General features: G+C 41.8%; 1 protein-coding gene across 1 annotated transcript; it reads right to left on the minus strand.

Moving 5' to 3' along the window:
* Positions 1-477: 477 nt before the first annotated feature.
* Positions 478-24,635, minus strand: LOC115458872 (butyrophilin-like protein 9). The gene is made up of 5 exons (XM_030188709.1): positions 24,616-24,635; positions 13,365-13,437; positions 9,489-9,821; positions 3,656-3,937; positions 478-637 (listed from the first exon to the last, which is right to left on the minus strand). The coding sequence occupies exons 2-5, from the start codon at positions 13,411-13,413 to the stop codon at positions 603-605; spliced, it is 699 nt and encodes a 232-aa protein (XP_030044569.1). The 5' UTR covers positions 13,414-13,437; positions 24,616-24,635; the 3' UTR covers positions 478-602.
* Between the last annotated feature and the right edge of the window lie 233 nt (positions 24,636-24,868).

Raw genomic sequence — 24,868 nt, forward strand, 5'->3', positions numbered from 1 at the left:
ACACCAACCCTTTAGTAAAAGGACCCCTAAGTGCAGAATTTAATGCACTTTAGTAAAACCCCCTTAGTCACTGTTCCTGTTCTGCAATACAGTTCTATATAAAGTTTAATCTTAAGATTTTTTTTGTCCTTGTCTTGAGAGTATGATTGAGTTCTTTGCAGTCTCAATGGAATTCCTTTCCTATTTTATTCATAATTTATGGTTTTAAAATTGTATTTCGCTTTAACCTTCACCAAAGAAAAGACGGTATATCAAGTCTTGATTGAACTTAAACCTTGTTCCCTCTAAGCTGAGCAGGAGTCCTCCAACTGCACTGCTACCAGTGAGGGGTGCTCCTTCAATATTAATGGTCAAGCATTAAGGTTGCAACAGAAATTAACTACAGATCATAATGAAAAATAGCATCCTGCTAGTTTTGTTCCCCTTAACTTCCTAGTGTACCTCTACCGAAAATCTTTCTGGCTCTCCTTTATGGAGACTCCCTAATACAATCACAATGCTGCCATAACTACCATGTTTTTGCAGCAAACCATCACTTAGCCTGGCCTATTAGCATATTTACAAATGCATGCTAAACAGTTCCATGATGATGCTCCTTACTCTTACAGCTCATCATTCAGCTCAATAGTTTTACCATCTGCAAGGCAAAAACAAACATAATTATGCTTTTGGCCAGGGTGATTAATGCTTATTACCTAAAAAGTAGTATAGCAAAGAGAGGGAGCAAAGTACAAACAAAAGTCCAAACAGCAAAACAAAAAGTACCAGGAGCCTTCAAAAAAAGGGGATAAAAACTTTAATCAAATGTTGGATGAAACAATCCTAGAATGGATCCGACACGGTCCGTGTTTCGGCGCACAGCGCCTGCCTCAGGGGTCACGAAGTGTAGCACAACGCGTACGGCTGTAGGCTGGAAGCAATATGCTGCGCCACCCTGCTATCGAGTCAGGGTGCACGGAGATCTGCTTGCCTTCGTACAATATCAAGCACAGCGATATTCTCACAAACCAACTTTATCTGGTCATGAGATCAGTGAAAGATCTTTCACTGATCTCGTAACCAGAAAAAGTTGGTTTGTGAAAGTATCGCACGGTGGCGCAGCATATTGCTTCCAGCCTACAGCCGTAAGCATTGTGCTACACTTTGTGACCCCTGAGGCAGGCGCTGTGCGCCGAACACGGACCGTGTGGGGTCCATTCTAGGATTGTTTCATCCAACATTTGATTAAAGTTTTTATCCCTTTTTTGAAGGCTCCTGGTACTTTTTTGGGCTCATTTTCAAAGCACTTAGACTTACAAAGTTCCATAGGTTACTATGCAACTTGTAAGTCTAAGTGCTTTGAAAATACACCTCTTTGTATTACCTAAAAAGTAGCATGCATTTCTCAGTCTCCAGGGTATTAGTTTAGCCGTATGCTTAGCTGGGTTTGCTTTCTTTATTCTGTACATCTATCTGGGTTCTATCATCTTTCACAGGGAGGGTTTGGATTCTGTGATTTTATATCATAGCAGATTGTAAATACTACCATGTTAGGATTTGCACTAATATAAGGGGGTCCTTTTACTAAGGTGTGCTGAAAAATGGCTTGCGGTAGTGTAGGCGGGTTTTGGGCGTGCGCCGATCCATTTTTCAGCACGCCTGTAAAAAAGGCCTTTTTAAAACTTTTGCCGAAAATGGACGTGCGGCAAAATGAAAATTGCTGCGTGTCCATTTTGGGTCTGAGACCTTACCACCAGCCATTGACCTAGTGGTAAAGTCCCTGGCAGTAATAACCTATGCACGTCAAATGGCACTTGGCTTGCGTCTGATACGCGTGTTCGAAAATAAAAATTATTTTTGGACACGTGTATCAGATGTGCGCCAAAAATGAAATTACTGCAAGAGCCACACGGTAGCTGGGTGGTAACTCCATTTTGGCGTGTGTTGGGCAGACAAAGACGCTTCTGCAGCTTAGTAAAAGGGCCCCCAAGGTTAATTATCATGGATAAAGTGAACATAGGGTCCCATCATAGAGTGACTAGATGGCATTCTATCCTGACTAGGGGGCTCTTTTACTAAGCTGCCTTAAAGCAGCTAGCCCATATTTTACTGCAAGGTAGACATTACAAGCACTTTTTAAAATCCTATACATGTCAAGGAGCAGCTGGAAACCCTAATGTGGAAACAGGTCATACACATACATTCCCCTGAGGAAACAGGGAATACACATGTAGATTAATTGACTTGCTCAGGTCACTTCCCAAACCATGTCCCCAACATGCTCCCTTCCAAATTTTTCTATGCATTATAGACATCCACATGAAAAGCCCTTTCTATGATTGACATTTACATATGGATGTCATTTCCATGTGTAAATGCTGGAATTTTTCACATGGAAATTGAAATAAGGATTCTAAATAACCCCCTAAGGACTAGGTTCTATATATCAGGACTAAAACTCCGGCGCCGAAATGAAATTTGTTTAAGCGTATTCTATAAAGTATGTCTTAATTTAGGTATACTTTATAAATAAGCTTACATTTCCATACAAGTTTATAATTACACCGAGCGCTGGTCCACGTGACTAAATTTAGCGGCGGCCAATTACGCCAAGTAAAACCAGGTGCAAATCCTGATGCATAAATTACACGCTGAGCGGGTGTATTCTATTAAAAAGCGCATACATTTTAGAAATGCCCACAGTCCGCCAATAGCCACATCCACTTTCCAACTATGCAACTTAGAATTTACCCGCAGCACATTATAGAATACGCTTACACATTCCTGTGCATAAATTCTAATTAATGCCAATTAGTGCTGATAAATAGTTGTTAAAATCCAATTTTCAGCGCTGGTTAGATAGTTAACCAATTGGCTTATGCGCATTATTTTGGAATATGCTTCGATTTCCACATGGAAATCTCAATGTGATATATAGAATCTCACAGTAAATGTGTTGTTCTTTGAGGAACAGTATATCACGTTTAATAAACATTAAGGGGTCCTTTTACTAAGGTGCGCTGAAAAATGGGCTGCGCTAGTGTAGGTGCGTCTTTTGGATGTGCAAAGATCCACCTTTCAGTGTGCCTGTAAAAAAGCCCTTTTTTTTCACTTTGCCGAAAATGGACATGCGTCCATTTTGGGTCGGAGACCTTACCGCCACCATTCACTTAGCGGTAAAGTCTCACACGTTAACCGGGTGGTAATTGTCAACACATATACAATACTAATTACTGCCTGGTTTTCACCATGCGGTAAAGTCTCACACATTAACCGGGTGGTAATTGTCAACACATATACAATACTAATTACTGCCTGGTTTTCACCATGCGCAGGAAAATATATTTTCTGACACATGTAAAAAATTACATTACCGCCCAGGCCAAGTGGTAGCCGGGCGTAGGCGCTTACACGGCTTAGTAAAAGGCCTCTTAAATGTTCAGCTAGGGGGATACTTTCAGTTCACGCAGCTTAAACTTAAAAGCACGGGCGTTCCTCTTTAATGTCCTGGGAAAGGTGCTCTGAGTTAAAAGAGCTGCAGTTTTTTTCGACTCAATGAACATATTGTCCCCTACAAATGGCTCTTTCTCAGAACTTTTATTTTTTTATATTCTCATCTCTGAATACTTGTCTGAAAGCTCCAAGGCTTGCAAACTACACTATTGTAAGGACATACCTGAGGGGATGGCTCGAACTGATCTCTTCAGGTGCTCCTCATGGATGTGGCAGAAGTAGTGCTCATTTGTTGTGAAGGGAAGGTTTAGAACAGACTCCACTGTTCTGGTGCCGTCACTTTGCGCCTCACTTACATTAGTTTCAGCATGGCTGGTCAAATCATTCAGCTTTCTGTCATGCCACTCAACCCGAGGCTTCTTATATCGCCCAGAGGAGACACATTTCAGAACCTTCTCCCCATTTCTCTGTTCCACAGTCACCTTTGGATCATCAGCCTCCAGCTCTAAAGGAAAAGAGCAACAGGTCATTTTGTTTTGTTATTTGAATGACTACACAAGTAATAATATAGTAATTTTATTAGTGAACCATGGCTGCAGAGAAGCCTACCACAGTCTAATTGTTTGAACATAAAGAAGGGAATGAAGGTTTATGTAGCTTTTTCTTCTAATTCTTACACCTGGAAATGTTCTATATGCGCCAGGGGAGAAGCTTAAGGTTCTCAAAGGTAACAACAGTACCTTTTTTCATTGACAGAAGATAGGTAATGTGGAAGTGTGTGCTGGGTACACTTCATGCAGTGTACAGAACACAGACGGTAATGTATGTAAGAAGCCTCAAACAAGAACCCCCCCCCCCCCCCAATATATGCCAAACATGGGTCTCCAACTAACAGCCAAACAAAGTCCAATTTTGGAATAAGGCTTGATGCATCTGTTTCTGCATATCCTAGATGCTAGCAGAGTCCCCCACAGCCCATGAGTTACACTTCCCTGGCACTAGCAGAGTCCCCCACAGCCCATGAGTTACACTTCCCTGGCAGTGCCATTCTCCTGTTCTAGTTGGACTATGACTTGGGGAGAAAACCTGGAGGAAAAGATTCAATGAGAAACAATTGTGAAGAATACCCAGACATTTCCCATGACATAGGCAATCTTGATGAAACACAGACCATGTAGGCCTCGCGAGGATAATATGACTTCATAGTCAACTATTTCTCAAAGGGTACTAGAAGGTTACAGTATTCTACGAGATTCTTTAAAAATTAGAACATATTGTATGATCAAATGAGAAGAACGGTTTAAAAAAAAAAAAAAAAAAACTTAGGGGGGCAACTGAGAGGGTAAAAACTGTACAACAGGCATGGACGCTGTTCAAAAATACCATCCTGGAGGACCAGGCCAAACATATTCCGCGAATTAGAAAAGAAAGACTGAAGTCCAAAAGACAGCCGGCATGGTTGAAAAGTGAGGTGAAGGAAGATATTAGGGCTAAAAGAAACGCCTTCAGAAAATGGAAGAAGAAACCGTCTGAAAATAACAAGAAGCAGCATAAGGAGTGTCAAAGCAAATGCAAGGCACAGATAAAGAAGGCCAAGAGGGATTATGAAAAAAAGATAGCATTAGAGGCAAAAAAACATAGCAAAAAAATTTTTTGGTACTTTAAAAGGAGGAAGCCAGCAAAAGAATCGGTTGGGCCGCTGGATGACCGAGGGGTAAAAGGGGCGATCAAGGAAGATAAAGATGTAGCGGAGAGATTGAATGAATTCTTTGCTTCGGTCTTCACCGAGGAAGATTTGGGTGAGATACCGGTGTCGGAAATGGTATTTCAAGCGGACGAGCTGGGGAAACTTACTGACTTCATGGTAAACCTGGAGGACGTAATGGGGCAGTTCAGCAAACTGAAAAGTAGCAAATCTCCTGGACCGGACGGTATTCATCCTAGAGTACTGATAGAACTGAAAAATGAGCTTGCGGAGCTACTGTTAGTGATATGCAATTTATCCTTAAAATCGAGCATGGTACCGGAAGATTGGAGGGTGGCCAATGTAACGCCGATTTTTAAAAAAGGTTCCAGGGGAGATCCGGGAAATTATAGACTGGTGATTCTGACGTCGGTGCCGGGGAAAATGGTAGAGGCTATTATCAAAAACAAAATTACAGAGCACATCCAAGGACATGGATTACTGAGATCAAGTCAGCACGGCTTTTGTGGGTAAATCTTGCCTGACCAATTTACTTCAATTCTTTCAAGGAGTAAACAAACATGTGGACAAAGGGGAGCTGGTTGATATTGTGTATCTGGATTTTCAAAAGGCGTTTGACAAGGTACCTCATGAAAGGCTACAGAGGAAATAGGAGGGTCATGGGATAGGAGGAAATGTCCTAACTGGTTGAAGGATAGGAAAAGAGAGCGGGGTTAAATGGGCAGTATTTACAATGAAGAAGGGTAGTTAGTGGGGTTCCTCAGGTGTCTGTGCTAGGACCGCTGCTTTTTAATATATTTATAAATGATTTAGAGATTGGAGTAACTAGCGAAGTAATTAAATTTGCTGATGACACAGTTATTCAAAGTCGTTAACTCGTGACAGGATTGTGAAAAATTACAGAAGGACCTTACGAGACTGGGAGACTGGCGGCTAAATGGCAGATGACGTTTAATGTGAGCAAGTGCAAGGTGATGCATGTGGGAAATACGAACCCGAATTATAGCTATGTTCATGCAAGGTTCCACGTTAGGAATTATGGACCAAGAAGGGATCTGGGTGTCGTCGTCGATAATACACTGAAACCTTCTGCTCAGTGTGCTGCTGCGGCTAGGAAAGTGAATAGAATGTTGGGTATTATTAGGAAAGGTATGCAAAACAGGTGTGAGGATGTTATAATGCCGTTGTATCACTCCATGGTGCAACCGCACCTTGAGTATTGTGTTCAATTCTGGTCGCGCATCTCAAGAAAGATTAGTAGAATTGGAAAGTGCAGCGAAGGGCTGACTAAAATGATAGCGGGGATGGGATGACTTTCCCTATGAAGAAGACTAAGGAGGCTAGGGCTTTTCAGCTTGGAGAAGAGAAGGCTGAGGGAGATGATAGAGGTATATAACATAATGAGTGGAGTGGAACAGGTGGGATGTGAAGCGTCAGTTCCCGGCTTTCCCAAAAATACTAGGAATAGGGGGCATGCGATGAAACTACAGTGTAGTAAATTTAAAACAAATCAGAGAAAGTTTTTCTCACCCAACACATAATTAAAACTCTGGAATTCGTTGCCGAGAGAACGTGGTGAAGGCAGTTAGCTTGGCAGAGTTTTAAAAGGGGTATAGATGGTTTCCTAAAGGACAAGTCCATAAACCACTACTAAATGGACCTTGGGAAAAATCACAATTCCAGGAATAACATGTATTGAATGTTTGTCGTTTGGGAAGCTGACAGGTGCCCTTGGCCTGGATTGGCGCTGTTGTGGACAGGATGCTGGGCTTGATGGACCCTTGTCTTTTCCCAGTGTGGCATTACTTAGTACCATTATTCTAACTGCATTTCAAACAATTGAAACTCCCCCCTCCCTTGTACTCCCCTGAGCATTATTTTCAACATTAATACCTACAGGACCAAATTCTATAATATGGTGCCAAAAAATCGGCACCAAAAAAATGAGCACTAAGTGTTATTCAATAAATGGTGCTCCAAGTTGGGGGTTGTTTATAGAATAGCACCTAGTGCCGGGATTCGCACGAGGATTACCCTAACTGAAACCTGGTATCAACCCTTGTGCCTGAATAGATGTAGATCTGCCATACTCTGTAACACTGCGCACAAATTCCTGGAATGCCCATGACATTTTCATGTCCCTTCCATGGCCACATGCTCTTTTCAGATCCACGCACAAAAATTTATACTCACATCTTTATAGAATATCGCCTAGCACGATTGGTTTTATACTCAATTAAATTCCCCTATTCACAAGATTGGGTGGCAGAGCCGTTGGTGGGAGCATGGCTGGTGGTTGGGAGGCGGGGATAGCGCTGGGCAGACTTATACAGTCTGTGCCAGAGCCGGTGGTGGGAGGCGGGGCTGGTGGTTGGGAGGCGGGGATACTGCTGGGCGGGGATAGTGCTGGGCAGATTTGTACGGTCTGTGCCCTGAAAATGACAGTTACAAATCAAGGTAGATATACACCCCATTACCAGTCTCCACCCTGTCCCCCATTTCCCTCCTTTTTATCATTTATTTGTTTACTATACTGTCATTATTGCATGGCAATCAGAATGGTTTACATTTCAAAAAGTATATAATTAACATGCAATAAAATCAACAACTATAAAACTAGGAAATTCATTTTATGATAGGACAGCACAAACAAAATCATCCATACCAAGAAGGATAAAAACATTCGATTACATCAGTCTTATAAATCACATCAATCATACTATTGTCTCTAATGATTTTACTCCTATATAGTAGAGACATTTTTCTTACCTGAGTGGTTACCTAATCAAATAATGTTATAATGCAAAAGCTTTTAAAAAAAAAAAAAAAAAGGTTTTCAGGGCCTTACGAAAGAGCGTATATGATTCTTCCACCCTAATAAATTTTGGGAGGGAATTCCACAGTGATGGAGACAAAAGAAAAAAACCCGAAGTGCGGGATGACTCCCACCTGGCTCTAGAAGGAGGTGAATCACCAATCTATTGTCTGTGAGTGAATGTAAGGTTCGCGATGGTGTGTAGGAATAGTTAAGGTCGCAAGATAAGACGGTATGGCTGAATAAAGCGCTTTATATGTTAGAACAAAAACTTTAAATGAAACTCTTAAATACATATATAAAAATAATGGGACCCAAGATGATAAAAAAATCTGAGGTGAAAATATGTGAAGATCCTGATTTGGAAGAAACGATTGCAACAACTTTCCGAGCTTTACTAGCACTTACAGCTAGTTTACTATTTCTTCTAAACCTCTTTTGTAACATTCTAAATTCTTCAGCTGGGACTGGCTCCCTTTACACCAGGGCTTCCCTGTGCTGATGACCTCACAGAAAATTTGGATTTTCATGATATAAATAATATAGGCATATTTTGGCGTGGACAATGAGGAGCAGACCCTGCCCTCCAAATGTTGCAGGTGCTAATGCTAAATTGGTTCCTTCGTTACACTTTGCTCCTCCCCCCCTAAAGTAAGCAGACAAATTACACAAATGCAGAATTAATATGCATGAGATAAATGTGTATGCATTGGAGATCCAGTATTTGAAAACTTATCTCAGTCATATTCATTGTTGATGACCTGGAGATCAAACTAGTGTAGGAAGCTCTGCTTATCGAATTAAACTTCCAAGTTGAAAAGAAAAATTGGTCTGGCCCAGTGGACCTAGTTTGATTTCTAGGTCATGGGTTCCCTGCCCAGGCCAGATGTTATTTTTTTTTAAATCTTTTCTGTTTTATTTACGAGTTGGGTATCTGTGGAGGGCTACCCAGGCCAGATTCAAGGCCTATGACTACAGGGTTCCAAGAGTCCTGGTGCATGATCCCAGGCCAAGAACTGTTGCTGTGCTAAGTGAGTTGAGAAAGGATATTAAATAAAAAGAAATTTCTTAAAACAGTTGCAAATGGAGGTTCGTGGTTCCAGACCCCCGCCCCATAGTGTGTATTTGAATCATATGATGAGATCCACATGACCTTCATCCCATATTTGCACTATCACACAGGACTGAATACATATAAATATAAACAGTCTTAGTACTTGAAAGCTGTGTTATCCCTCTGGCTGTTGGTGCTCTTCCAATGCTAACTGCAGAGGTGTTCATTGTGGTGGATGGCACACTGCGTAATACGGCATATGCCGTAGGGAAAGCCATGTAGGAGTGAAAGAACCACCACAGGGCTGAAGACAGGCAGTGGGACCAATAAGAGGTAGAAAGTGGAAGTGTGCACGATTTGCGATTGGGAGATGGGTGACAGAGTGCTCACGTTGGCTTAGGAAGGTGGTCCAGATTAATGTCTACAACACTGCAGCAAGTCATTAAGAAAATGAACTGGACAATCATTAAGAGAAAACATACCATCTATTGTCAAATGAATCTCCTTGCTGCCTCTGTTATTCAGATTTGCTGCTTTGCACATGTATATTCCTGCATCTGACGAAGTCACTTCTGTCAGTTCCAAGGATATCACTCCTCTGGAGAGCTCCTTGCTCAAGCGTGTTCTTCCCCTGTATTGGGCCGTCTGCTCTTCAGGATGATCTGTACTATCGTGGAAGCTGTGCACTGCGATGATATCTCTGTTGTCTTCCTTTTCCCATGAGATAAACAAATTTTCTGATCCCTGGACAAAGGGGAATTCACATGGCAAGACAACGCTGGTGTAAAGGCGTGCTTTCATCTCATGCGATCCACCTGTTAAAATTCGATCAAGGCATTAATTCACTCAAAGATGGAAGGAGAGAATAAGAAAAGTCAAACAGAAATCAGACCAGTTATATCCTTCAAAAAACTCCTCAAAACCCATTTCTTTACAGAATCTTTTACGCCTATCACCCCATGATCTCTTTCTCCTTCTAGTCCTCATCCTCTCTTTCATCTACCCCCTACCTCTGCTATTCTGGGGTCCTTTTACTAAGCCACAGTTAAAAGTGGCCTGCGGTAGTGTAGGCGCGGGTTTTGGTTGCACACAGCATTCTTTTTCAGCGCACCTACAAAAAAATGGCTTTTTAAAATATTTTTGCTGAAATGGACGTTTGGCAAATCAAAATTGGCACGCGTCATTTTGGGTCTGAGACATTACTGCCAGCCATAGACCTAGCGGTAAAGAATTTGTGCGGTAATAACCTTCGTGCGTCAGATGCCACTTGGCGCGTGTCTGCTAAGCACGTCTGAAAGTAGAAAGTATTTTCCAGACGTGCATATGGATGCATGCCAAAAATGAAATTACCACAAGAGGCACACAGTAGTCGGGCAGTCCATTTTGGGTGTTGCCTTGAGCCGTTATGCGGCTTAGTAAAAGGGGCCCTCTATTTGTTAACCGATTAGATACCTACTGAAGTTATATCAAAAGCTGTAAAATAAACAAATAAGTTAATGGGGTGTTTTAGAGAAGCTACTAGGCTTCTGGTCAAGAGCGGCCTGCTTGCCTGTGGCCGTCGACTCCATTGAATTCCTGGGGCATGCCCGGTACAGTGTGGTAACTGCATTTGTTCAATCGAGAGAGGCAAAGAGAAATATCAACAAACAAGTAGAAAGCGCCAGGGCCAGAGAACTTAGGCTGGCCTCAAAGCAGTGGATTTTTAGGGTGATAGGCTGGAGCTCTGCCTTCAAGTCACTGTGGGGGCAATTCTAGAACTGGGTGCCTCCTTTTAGGCAAACCAATGCGGCATGGGGAGAGCCCATTCCACAACAGATCTGGGTGCCCTATTTCATTGCAGTATACTATCGCATCCTGGTACTATTGCGCTTTAAATGTACATGCCTGCAGCTACACCAGCCAAAGACCTCAATGCAGCAAAGACACGTGTAACTTACACAAAACAGTAAGTTGCGTCTTTACAGGGTAGATCTACCCATGTGAACACCCCCTTGCATTTACTGGCTACACCATTTACATGTATCCTTACAGCACAGAACTCAGTCGATTTTCTACCACACACAAAGTGATGGTTTTGTGTACATTTACATGTATCCAAAAACACCCTGTTAAAAGAACTGCACTTCATGTGGCTCTGCTAAATGGGAGAGTTTGCGCACATACTGAAAGCAAGATCTGTCGCCTTGTTCCAGAAAATCCAAATTGGTCCTCTAGACTTCTAGAAGAGTGCTGGGACTCTGGGATGGCACACCAGCAATTTGAAGAAGAGAGGGCCAAGAGAGACCTGCGGGTCTTGTACTTGTGAAATAAGTGTCTTTGTGGCTGTGGGTGAAGTGTTGAATTGTATTTAACTCAATAAGCTGGCCTGGACTGGACCAGACTACATACCAGCTATCACCGACCAAGAAAGGGATCTAGGTGTCATCGTTGATGATATGTTGAAACCTTCTGCTCAGTGCGGCGGCTAAGAAAGCAAATATAATGTCAGGTATTATAGAAAAGGAATGGAAAACAAAATGAGGATGTTATAATGCCTTTGTATCGCTCCCTGATGCAACCACACCTTGAATATTGTGTTCAATTCTGGTCGCCGCATCTCAAAAACTATATAGTGGAATTAGAAATGGTGCAGAGAAGGGTGATGAAAATGATAAAAGGAATGGGACAACTTCCCTATGAGGAAAGGCTAAAGTGGCTGGGGTTCTTCGGCTTGCAGAAAAGACAGCTGAGGAGAGATATGATAGAGGTCTATAAAATAATGAGTGGAATGGAATGGGTAGACGTGAAGTGTCTGTTTACGCTTTCCAAAAATACTAGGACTAGGGGGCATGTGATGAAGATACAAAGTAGTAAATTTAAAATGAATCGGAGAAAATATTTCTTCACTCAAAGTGTAATTTAACTCTGGAATTCGTTGCTAGAGAATGTGGTAAAGGCGGTTAGCTTAGCAGCCAGAGATTTAAAAAGGTTTGGACGGCTTCCTAAAGGAAATGTCCATAAACCATTATTAAACTGGACTTGGGGAAAATCCACTATTTCTGGGATAAGCAGCATAAAATGTTTTGTACTTTTTTGGGATCTTGCCAGGTATTTGAGACCTGGATTGGCCACTGTTGGAAATAGGATACTGGGCTGGATGGACCTTTGGTCTGTTTCAGTATGGCAATACTTATATATATCTGTGAATTCTCACAGATATATAAAATTAATTCACTGACTTAATCGTTCCTCACTCAGACTGCATTTTAAATCATTGATATTTTACAATGAACAAATTCTAAAGATTTGGTAAAGTAGCTTTTATAATTACAATTAGGCTCTATCCAGGAAGAAAACAGAGGGCAAGCGGGGTACTTCTTTGGTAGAAGCCATGAATGGACACTGACCACTTCAATGTTTTCAATGCCACAGATCAATACAGTTATCAACCCTAGTAATATTCCAAAAGTGACCTCTGGATACTCAGTGGATTACAGGAGAAATCTTATATACATGTGCAAAATTTACATTTCTTGCAAGGAGTCTGGTAGGGAAACTGCTTCTTTAAATGCCAAAGAGCTGTACTTGGGAAATACTGCAATGGATGCACTTTAAAGCCTGCCAGGTCTTGATCCTGCTTTCTGTGTCTCTTTAACCGCATCTATCAGGAGGTGGGACTGAATGTTTTTGCGGCCTTCTAGATTTATAATACAGTGATATACGGTAACAGTTTCTAGTCCTTGAATCACTATTCTAACAAAATAAAACAACTCATTCTCTGTTGTTTTTAATTAAGCTAGTCTTTTTACCACCACCCCAAATTACTATGCACCAGCCACCCACAATTTGAGGTGATAAAAGACTAGGAAGGCCACGTTTGAGAAAAGCAATTTTTATTACTTACCAAATACAGATACAATTAATAATTTCTCATGGGAGAACAGCTCTGCTATACATAAGTACTATCTGAAACTGTCTCTCCGAAAACAATGCTCTGATACAGCTGCTTATACTAAAATTGACAAGCTAAAATAAATTTACTTCTACAGGTTATTTTCCACTTTTACTGAGTACTTTCCACAGAGGTCCATACAGTTCTCTTTTTCCCAGGATCTAGTTCCCTTATGTTATTCCCCTTAGGTTGTTAAACCACGTTGTCCTGTTTATGAGGTTTTTATGACTTCTTTTTTCTCTGAAATGCCTGCACCCTTTTGGAGCTTCTCTTTTCCCAGAACAACGGGTGTCCTCAGCATCTCATAAATTTCTAGGTCACACAGGCTAGTTAACCTTTTTACTCTTTTAGGCCTTGATCTTAAGGCTCATGGCTGAGCCCATATTCTACACTGTGAAATTCAAGCCAGTGTAGTCTATCAACTTACCAGTTCCAAGAATGGATAGGAGAAGGAGAAGAGCACAGAAAGACGCCATCCTCAAGCAGAAAACAATTCTGTTCTAAAATAACAAAAAATAATGCTTCTATTAGTTTTAACAAAATATTTATTCTTTGGTAGTGGATCTCAAATCACGATTCTATGCTTGTTGTGAAGTATACCCTACAGACCTATCACAAGGTAAATGACTGTTATGGAGCACAGGTTGTGAATTAATTTTGTGTCCTTGCCTCAGTGATACACTTGGAATAAGGAAGGGAAGGGGTTAATAATACTGCGGTCCTTTTACTAAGCTGCGGCGAAAAACTGGCCTTAGCACACCTTTGCACAGGTTTTTCTCGCATTCTAAGGCCATTTTTACTGCAATAGTATAATGGCAGATTTTCTATTTTTTGTATTAATGGCCGTGCGCTAAAGTATATGACAAGAAAAATTTATAACTCATATATACAACACAGAAGAGAGCTTGTCAAGGAGGCAATGGCCCTATGATGCTGCAACTGGAGAGAGGATTAGGGGGGAAAATAGTTGAATTACATTAACAAAGGGTTAAATTCAATAATAGGTTTCTGGACCTCTAAGAACAATCTTTTTTTTTTAATCATTTTTATTGAGTTTTCAAGAAAATTTAAACCAATATAACATGCATCAACAAAACCAAATGCATTACATATAGATAAATGTGACAATTTAAGTATAAATATAAAAATCTAATCTCTAGGAGATGCTGATGTTTTGATGTAATGATCAAAAGGAGCCCAATGCTTCTTAAAAGTAGGCAATTGATGAAATTTAAAAGCTGCAGATTCTTCATAGTTTCTAATACAAAGATGACTCCACCATTCACGAAAGTTCAAATGCAAATTATTTTCCCAATGAAATACTATAAGATGCGTGGCTAGAGCCATCATTATATCAAAAGATTTTGATAATGATCCTCAAGTGTAAGTTTAGGGGTTGAAGAATGAAGTATTATCACATCATTTGTCAAATCAACAGGCGAGGAGAAAGGAACTATTTTACATATTCTTTTCCATATTAAATTCCAGTAGGTTACACATGGGAACATTCAAAGAGTAGATGCTTCAGGTGACCAACAGGAGCAGAACAAGGCCAACATTTTGGAGGGGATCTTGATCTGGTTAGTTTAGACACTTTGAAAGGAGTCCAATAAGCTCTATGAAGAACAAAAAATGATGATTGTGTTATACCAGCAGAGAGAGTGGGTCTATTGGATTTAGACCAAAAGGTTAGCCAATCAATTTCATCATGACAGAACAATTCCAACTCCCATCTATGTTGGAGCTCAAGACAGGGGTTTGTGAAAGAGTCATGTATACATTTGTATATTCTCGATGCTTTCCTATTACCCATTAGCATAGTACAACAAAAGGTAGTAAGATTAGCAGCATCTGACTGATCCCCCGTGGCTTGTAACAAAGTTTGATAGACATTAGAGAGGGAACACCAAGAATCAGCATCAAGTGTAGTTAAATTACATTGTAGACAATCTTAATTGAACTACTTAACCAGAATACAGCATAAAATTAATAAAATGGCCTAGTGGTTAGAGTGGTGGACTTTGGTCCTAGGGAACTGGGTTCGATTCCCACTGCAGGCGTAGGCAGCTCCTTGTGACTCTGGGCAAGTCACTTAACCCTCCATTGCCCAGGTACAAATAAGTACCTGTATATAATATGTAAGCCGCATTGAACCTGCTATGAGTGGGAAAGCACGGGGTACAAATGTAATAAAAAAAAAATAATTTGTCTCTATAAAGTAGTGTGGGGTTCATGATGCTAGGGATACAGAAAGAACTACGCTGACCAATCCCAGGTGCATAACGTGAGCTGTCAGTAAAGAACAGGGAAGATAATGGGAATAATTTTGCCCACTTTTAGCAATTAATTTACCCCTGATAAAACAAAAAAGAATTTTGTAGTAAGAATAGCAACTGTAGGATAGACTGTCTTTCTTTGTTTTTATCCCCATTTTCCCCCTCTTTTTTAAATCTGTCTTCCCTCACTAGATAACTTAAGTTGAGCAATAGGCTCCTTCCACTGGCCAAAAGCTATAGGCAAAATTTCACCCTCAGAATTGCCGTTCTGTCAACATAAAATGAAAAGAACAAAATAAAAATGTGAAATGCAAAAGGGGGGGGGGGGGGGGGGACTGGTCTGATACCTTGAGCAGAGCGCTTGGATTTAGAGCACACTATTTTGTTCCAGCTCTTCCCACCCTCAGTGTGACCCAGGGCAAAGCATAAACATACATGACGGCAGATACAGACCACACGGTCCATCCACTCCATCATCCACACCAAATGCTCAAGCTACACAAACACTTCCTCTCCATTACAGATCCTCTGTGCTCATCCCATGCTTCCTTGAATTCACATAGTCCTCATCTCCACCACCTCCACTGGGAAGCTATTCCACACATCCACCACCCTTTCTGTACATATTTCCTTAAATTATTTCTGAGTCTATCCCCTTTCACTTTTCTCCCTTGGTTTCCTCACATGAACTTGGACAATAACAATTGTTTATTGTTTAAAAGCACTTAAGATACCACTAAACAAGGGTACGCTCAAAGCGGTTTACAATCTGATAGAGAAAGAAAGAAAAAAACACCATTAGAAGATAGAAGTTAAAAAAAAAAAAAAAGGAAATTGTAAAAAAATGTTCTAAGCCAGGTCCAGCGCAGCGAAGAAAATAAAACAGACCTCTGAATCACTACGAGCCAGCCTAGCAAAGATACAGGACTGGCAGCAGTGGGTGGGAGAGGGGAGAAGGCATTTTTGGGCAGTCTGGATGGACCGTGCAGGTCTTTTTCTGCCGTCATCTACTATGTTACTATGCCTCATGTCTTTATGTATTTGTGCCAGCTATGTGTGTGTATCTCTGTGACCAGGGGCAGAGAAGAAACGGTAGGGGAGGGCTGGAAAGAATAAAAGCAAGTAATGCTGAGTCACATCTGAATCCAGAGGGAGATTCAAAGCAGAATATGAAAATTCTCTCACCCACTCCACTGATTATTTTCTTAAATCTACCACTAAGTTACCTCAATTCTTATAGCTTTACTCAATAAAAAGTGGCCCCTTCTTCAATTAGCCACAGCTATTGCCCTTACTTTAGATCTTCTCAGTTGTAGCCCTTGTTATTTATTATAACTTTGAGCCTCTTTGTTTTTGTTTGTCTTCTCTATCTTGATTAGTCTGTAAGCTCCAAGAAGCCAGGATTGTATTTTCATTGATTGTGAAGGGCTACATAAACCTTGTAGCACTATTCAAATGACAACTGAGAACCAGAGTGCTGTGTTAAGGGGACAATTTTTAATACCCAGATGGCTGCAAAAATCTGCCTTTTCTTTCACCTACAGCCTGCACTCGTTTTCAAAGTAAAAAAAAAAAGTGCATGCACTTCTACTTAAGTGTCTATGAAAAAGTACCTGCACACACTTACACCTCTTTTTGTGTAGGTATGATTTCTTTTGACTAAAAAATACAGTATGTATGTACTTTTGAAAATACAAAAAGCATGTGCCTTGTTTCAGTCCCTGTCCCTAGCAGCACCTCTCCCAAATATAGATGAAGGCATGTGCATAGTTGCAGAGAGAATGGGGACTTTTCAGTCAATTTAGGTAGGTAAAATGCTTTTTATCCATGGAAAACGCTTTGAAAATTGCCCTTTCACTGTTTGTTTCTCTGCTCTTTTTATTGCTCTGGATAGAACAAAGAAGTTTCCAAAATTAAACTGACTTACACCCCATCACTTTTTCACCCAGCTTCATACTACCCCTGTTCTCGGAACTGCTCTCTGTATTTGGCCTACGCATGCCTCTGCTTTCAGTACTGCAGGCCTGCCCTGTTCTGATCCTCTGGGCTTATCCTTTGGTGGGGGATACCTTTTTCTCCAAGAGAAGCTCATGGACTACTTTTCTACCCAAAATGTCCACTCATTGCCATGCAATAGGCTTCAGACAGACTCTCTCTTTCTCTCTAGGAAATATACACTTGTTTGATACTCCGTGAGAAACACACACATTTTCTGACTCGCTAAGAGAAACACACACTCACATCTCTCTCTCTCCCCCCCCCATCCCTCAGAGGCACACATTTTCCTTTTCTCACTTTTTAAGAAACACACACAGATTCGCCCCTCTCTCTCTCATAAAGGTCAAAAGAGTCACTTAAGGTAGCAGGTATTAACCTAGGGACTTCTTGCTTTTCTCATGGCTATCTTTATGAGCATGCTCAAGAGTTGGAACTGGGAAAAATTTGTATGTTTGCCCTTAACTGTTAAAACAACATTGTATATCTGCAATAAAAAAAAAATCTTATCTAATATATATTTTACATAGTTTGACTTTGTGTTCTGATAAGTCAACCATTAGGTACTGAACTTTTCAAGCAACTCATCTAGGGGCTCTTTCACTAAAGGGTTAGCACGTGCAACAGGCTTGCCGCGCACCATTCCAAAACTAACGCAGCAGCCCGGTAGTAGTTCCCACCCCCGGCGCGTACCATTTCCACTCTACAATTTTCTATTTTTGTAGCTCCAATGCTTACCGGCAGTAACCAGGAAGCGCTATACGCTGTCTGGTTACCTCCGAGTTAGCGTGAGAGCCCTTACCACCACCTCAATGGGTGGTGGTAAATGCTCTCCCCGGTCACATGGCAAGGGTACCATAGTTTAATGCACAACCATTTCTTTTCCAGAACAGACAGCCTTTTACCTGTTGCGGTAAAAGGGGGTCTTAGCACGTGTCAAAAACATGCACTGACGCTAGCACAGGCCCCCTTTTTAGCATAGCTTACTAAAAGGACCCCTTAATGTATTATATACACACTAGTAAAGGCCCGTTTCTGACTGTAATGAAACGGGCGCTAGCAAGGTTTTCCTCTGATTGTGTATGTTTGATAGAGTGTGTGTGAGAGCAACTGTGTGATAGGGAGAGAGTGAATGTGTGAGTGTGTGTGTTTGACAGAGAGAGTGAGACAGAGTGTGACAGGGTTGATGCTGCTTTAGTGGGAGTGGGTGGCAGGCGGTTTAGAGGATGGTCAGCGTTGTTGTGGTGTGTGGGCTGTTTGTAAGAGTGCTGTTTTTGTTTTTTTAAGTTTAGAGGAGAGGTGCAATGAGTGTGTGTGAGGAACTTAGGGGTGGAGGGGTTACTATTGCTGGGGGGGGTGAGGTGTCAGTGATTGAATGTGTAATACATAGAGTGTGAGTGTCCATGTATCTATGTCCTGCATCAGAGTGAGTGTGTGTGTGTGTGAAAGTTTGGGGTGGGGGAGGGGTGTTAACTGGGATCATGTATCAGTGAGTGTGTGTCACATAGAGAGTGTGATAGGGTTGCTGCTGCTTTACTGGTAGGGGGTGGCAGGGGGGTTGAAGGTTGTTTAGTGTTGCAGGGTTGGTAGGATTTTGCCTTCAAAACAATCAAACTATTAAATGTATGCTGGACTGATCATTTAGAGCAGCAATGTTTTTTTTTTTTTTTAAACACCCTCTCGCCGGTGTAGAAAAAAATAGCAGCTTCGGAGAAGCTAAAAGCCTTTTTTTCCTTTTGGTTTGCAGACAACCAAGAGAAAACTGACTGAACTTAGGATCTGTTGAGCCTTTCATAATTAATAAGACCACGCAGCAGAGAGGGCTAGGAGACAGGTCCTATTGATTTGGCAGCTGTAACCTTTTCTATTTATAGCATCCCCCACTTCTTGATAAAGACTGGAAATCCTATAAATAGAAAGCACAGATGAAAGAACTAATAGATCAGGACTTTAAAGCGCAGGAGCTTTGTGCTGGGAAGAGGGCAGGAAGGAGAGAAAAGGAGAAATGGGGGAGGGGGAGAGCTGTTTCAGTGTGTTTACATCATAAAACACAGTGGGTTGCAGCTCAATCTACATTTCCCAAATGGATTGAGGGCAAGATGCATTACACTTTAACGACCCATTAACTAGGAAATTTTGAAACGTAGCATGCATTAAAGGCCATTTTCCGACGACGGTAGCAGCTAACGAAAACGGAATGCAAACGAGTAACTACCATTGAAATGTGGGCGATTCGGAATGCATTAACCATACCGACGAGTGCACCGATTCATTTACCGTGAAATATTTAACGTCAGGTCAGAGCTGTCGTTAAGGCCTGAGCTGTCATCTCCCCGCTTCCAAGCTGGCATGTAGTAGTAGTTGAAAAACAAAATAAACAACACAAACGTGGCTCCCCGCTTCCCTCTGCATACAATAGAAATGAAACGAAAACAAAATAAAAAAAGGACAGGGAGGGGGCAAGGGCGCTCGTCAGGAGCGTCCTGTATGGACAACCTTGCCCCCGCCCCCCCTCCCAAGGTCGCCGCTGCTCCCTGCTTCTGCATGTATTAAATAAAAAATAAAAACAAAACCCCAAAGTTTAGCAGCCCCAGTCCCCCTCCCTTCCTCTCTGTTTTTCTCCTTCTCCCACAGCTCCGCCTCCCGCCATCCTCCGCCCCCGTGCCCCGCCCCCCTGAGCTCATCGTTGCCGCTCTCCCCTCTACCGGACCCCCCCCTCTGCTTTACCGGCCCGCGCAGCGCCTCTCACCTCTGTGTGAAGGCACTGCACGGGCAAGAACAGCTGATCGGCGATCAGCGCTGCCTTCTCCAACATCCTTCTGTTCTTCCTGGGCCCGCCCTCCTCTGACTGTGTGTGTGTGTGTGTATATATATATATATATATATATAGGTAAATAATATATATACACACACACTCTATGTGATACAAGAAACTCTGCGCTCATGATTCAGCAGCTCTTCAGTCCTCATTATTTGAGGAACTAACTAATCTTCTAATAGCCTCAATTAGAGGAAACCCACCCCCTCAAAAAAAAACACTGCCCAGAGGAACTCACCTCAAGGTGCCAACCTCAGAGAATGAAGACCTTCACTGAAAGTCTATGGGTCACTAAGCAGAACAGAAACACAAACTGTAGGAGGGAAAAGCTTCTGTTTCATTTTGATGATTCCAAGAAAACATCCAGTTTTTCTTTCACATTTAGGGGCCCTTTTGCTAAGTTGTGGTACACACTAATGCGTGCTTAAGGCAGGGTAAAAGGCACTATCACGAGGCGCGTTCAGGTGTCTGGCGGTAGTTTTGGGATCAGCACGCGCTAAAAAAAACAGAAATTATTTTTTAGCACTTGGGGGAGTCTGGGGGCGGACAGTAGGCATGTTCTACAGTAATCGGTTAGAGCAAGCTTTATTTTGGTTATGTCATATCTGAGTTCCTGAGGAAGTGTATACGAAACCCTGCAGAGTCGGACTCGCTATGATTTACTAGAGGCGCAGGAGTGCTTTGAAATCGGGAGTATAACATTGGACCCGTTCCTGAGGGAAACGATTCCACTTGACCGGATTCAACATCGTATATTGGATCAAGTTACATCCAGGAGTGGATCACCTTATTAACTTATGCTAAGTGCCCAATTGATTATATTGTATAGTATAGTTTTGTGACAAGTAATACATCATCAAGTATTTTAAAGACATTATTACAGCATACAGATACTTTATTGAGAAAGCAAGAAGGGGGTTATACCTTCTTCATAAATACAAAACGTTTTTTTCCCACGTGTATGAGGTTGGACTGAGCAAAGGTTGAGACATATTTAATCGAAGTAGTTTATTAATTATATTGTAAAGAGAGCACGGGTGTGTATTTTGTTCACACATAAAATTGAAAACTGTGGAGAAGTTCCATGATCGAGAAGCTTATCCACCCTTAGAGATATAAATCACTTCGGTGTAGTCTTGCTTGAGTGAGTCTATACTCTGAGAACTCTCCATTATCTATAAAATATTTTTTTGCAATGTTATGAGTTAAATACTTGGGTGTCTGATCTATCTCCTTTGGCTCTCTCTGATTATACTCTGTTTTTTTGATAGCCAGTCTAAATGTGCCAACATTGTCCAGTTCAGCATACTATTAGCTGCCAAGTTCATACAAAATTAATTACGTTCAGTGGAAAATAAATCTGTTGACTCAGGCTGCCTGCTATGTGAATATTCCATCATTGCTACCAATTATTATGGGCATTTGCTTTAAACTTTGATTGTTTTACTTTGTTTATCCAGACCTTATATGCACATGGATTTGTTTTCTAAACCCAAAGGTGTATCCTAAGGGTGGTTGAACAATTAGGGATAAACTGTCATTTCTGACTTTACTTGTTTTGGAGTGCTTTAACTCCTGCTGATCTGTACATGTGCTATCTGAAATTTTGGAAGATGGAAATGAGAAAATAAAAATAACATTTTGCATGTACTCTACTGAAGTTGTTGTTTACTTTTGCAATGTGATGGATGCCTGTTCTGGTGTGTACAAAACACATGCAGATGTGATTCTATGTGCCCCAATGAAATGAGTTTCATTTTACTTCCATTTAATTTCAGTACATCCCATCTTTATAACACAAGGCTTCCCAGGGCAGATTACAACAGTTAACATGAACCCATCAGTAAACAGGATATCCTCACTGAAATTTGGTTATGTATTACTGTATTGTATAGAACACTGTAGAAAAATGAGCACAAAATATAGACTTTATTAGAGCTATTTCTACCAGCTACAATAATTTTTAAGCTGTTTTATTGATATTCAATTGTTATTTCATGATATTTATATCTATATACAGGAAGCTTTCAAATAAATTAAAAAGCTGTCAAATAAGTAAAAAAAAAAGAAAACAAAAACTTTTGTCCTCCACCTTTTAAGGCACTACCTATTCTACTGGAACAGCTTTAGACTTTTTACAGATGGAGCACGCATAGGCAGTCCCTTATTTCTAATAATCTTTTTGCTGTTGTTTTCAATAGCATTTACTATTGTTTTGGGTAAACCGCTGCATCAACAATCTCCACCTACTGCCAGTAAGCTCCGCCTTTCTGGCTTCAGTTCATATAGGGACTCTTTTACTAAGGCGTGCCCAAAAGTGGCCTGCACTGGTGTAGGCGCGTGGTTTGGACATGCGCTGGGCCATTTCCTGAGTGCGCCTGGAAAAAAGTGGATTTTTAAAAATGTGCTGGAAATGAATGTGCGGCAAAATGAAAATCAGTGTGCACCATTTTCAGCCAAGACCTTAATGCCACCCATTAACTTTGTGGTAAGGTCTTGTGTGCTAACTGCGCAGTAAGCATGCAGCACGTGCCAACTGCCAATTACCACCAGGTAAGGGCCCTGCAGTATATTTTCTACCGCGTGTTTTGGGCACACACCAAAAATAGAATTACCGCGGGGCACGTGGTAGCCAGGCAGCAGGGCAAATTTGATGTGCGTAGGTGCCTATGCACCTTTGTAAAAGGGCCCCATAATGGGCTAGCTAGGCTCACTCCCATCTCCTGTTTTATCCAACCTCCTTGAAAAACATCTATATACCAGATGGAAGAGATTGTAACAAAAGATCTCTGTACCAGACTTTATAAAAACATTTACAAAAAAAACCTCACAATCTTTGTTATACTAATGTGATTACTGTAGTCATTTTTGATAGGCTTGACTGGTAGTCAGCCTCTGAACAAGGCAGATAAGAGTGTGTGTTTTGAAGACAATTGGGGAGCTACTATACCGGCCCTAAACTTGGTGGCGTAGCCACAGGTGGGCCTGGGCCTACCCATTTTGGAGTCAGGCCCGCCCAAAATTGTGACACTCTTGCTGTGGCTGGTGGGGATCCCCAAACCTTGCCAGCTTAAGATTTTCTCTCCTTGGGCACCAGCGCTCTTCCAAATGTCAGCCAGCGGCACTTGCCTGGAGACCGGCCCTTCTGCATATGCTCAGTTTTCACGCATGTGTAAGCACTGAGCATGCACCACAAGCTGGTAGCAGCCAGTGTTGCCAGGTGGGCGGTTTTACCGCCCAATTGGGCGGTTTTCCGCGACCCGCCACAGGAAATTTTTGCCCGCAGCGGGTTGCGGTTTTTTGGGCTTCTTTTTTTTCTTTTGGGTGGTTTTCAGGCGGTTTTTTCGGCCGCGGGGGGCGGGGTTAGTGACGTTCTGGGCGGGGCCGATGACGAGGGAGGCGGGGCAGATGACGGTGGGGGCGGGGTTGATGACAGCGGGGGCGGGGGTGTCAGGGGCGGGGTTTGAGTTTGGCCGGGTTTTGGTCTGTTTTTAGGCTGGATTGGGTGGGAAAAAAAATTTTCCACCTGGCGACCCTGGTAGCAGCATCAGTTTGTGGCAAGTGCTGCCAGCTGCCGTTTGGAAGAGTGCTGAGTGCTCGAGGAGGAGGAAATCTTCAGGAAGCAGGGTTGGGGGATCCCCGCCTGCTCAAGTATTTAATATTTGGGGTCTGTGGGCAGGAAAGGGTGGAGCTAGGAGCAAACCAGAGGGGGATTGGGGGGGATGTAAATTCCATGCCCACCCAAATTTGACCATCTGGCTACACCCCAACAACAAAGAATATGGCAACAGCTACGGAAGAAAGCTACGATTACGTCTTCCTGAACCAGAGACAAGCCCTGGTAGTCTCTGCAAATACTAACCTGCTTCTGTTCACCTAGCAATTGCTGATTCACAGCTATCCGGTTTTTCTATTGGAGAAGATCACACTCTCCAATATTTAGTGGTTCATAAAAAGTTACCAAAACACAAAAAGTCTTTGCTATAGCAGTGTGGTTATTGTAGCCGTTTTTTTTTTTTTTGAGAGGCTTGAGGCAAAAGGGCTTATTGACGCTGTTCCACTAAAAAAACTTGCAAAGATAAAATGAGACATTAGGTAGCGACTACATAACGAACAGCAGTGAATAAACATGTTAAGCTAGTTCAATAAAATGGCATCACTTTATAACTTTTCAGTGGTTTCTATTTCCGTGGAAGTCTTAAAAGAGGTGTAAACGACGTGCAGTGCAATGGTTGTCAGTCTTACAACACTAACGAAAGTATGGCGACTTTTCTATACGTATGTACTAACATTTTCTAAAACATCGTAATCGATCCTAAAATAAAAAGTCTATTTAATATTAGATTTATTTTCAGTTACTTTCACGCGGACGTCTAAAGATACTTACGAGAGTCCTGCGCAACAACGTTTAAGAAAAACGAAACTGAAAGTGTAATGTAAATGTAACATCCTTGTTATGATCAAAAATTTTACCCAATGGCATCGCAGCATTTAGTGGGAATGCTAACGGTCTCACATCTTTTTGTGGGGGATTTATTATGGAATAATAAATAATATTTGTCTCCTTGTCTACGAGAGCTTCTACGCACTTGATCCTCCTCCACTGCAGGGTGCGCTCAGTCTTTCAATAAACCCACCTCCCTTCCCTGGCCCAGGCGACCCACCTACTCCTAGCCGTAGCCACTTTTGCCAACCGCAGGTTACTTCCTCAGAATCCCGCTTCTGCACTCCTATTGGCGAAAGCTCAGAGTGCCAGCCCTCTGATTGGCTGCTTCTACTGCTCATCCAGCAGAATTCTGTGCTGTTACAAAGTATTCGCGGAAGTTGTGCAAAGTTTCGCCT

Source organism: Microcaecilia unicolor, unplaced genomic scaffold, assembly GCF_901765095.1.
Source record: "Microcaecilia unicolor unplaced genomic scaffold, aMicUni1.1, whole genome shotgun sequence".
NCBI lineage: Eukaryota > Metazoa > Chordata > Amphibia > Gymnophiona > Siphonopidae > Microcaecilia > Microcaecilia unicolor.

Coding starts and splice junctions, on each gene's coding strand:
- LOC115458872 (XM_030188709.1), bottom strand. CDS start 13,413: ATGGCGTCTTTCTGTGCTCTTCTCCTTCTCCTATCCATTCTTGGAACT. Junction 9,822..13,364: donor CCTATCCATTCTTGGAACTG/GTAAGTTGATAG, acceptor GAATTTTAACAG/GTGGATCGCATGAGATGAAA. Junction 638..3,655: donor AGTTCGAGCCATCCCCTCAG/GTATGTCCTTAC, acceptor TTTGCCTTGCAG/ATGGTAAAACTATTGAGCTG.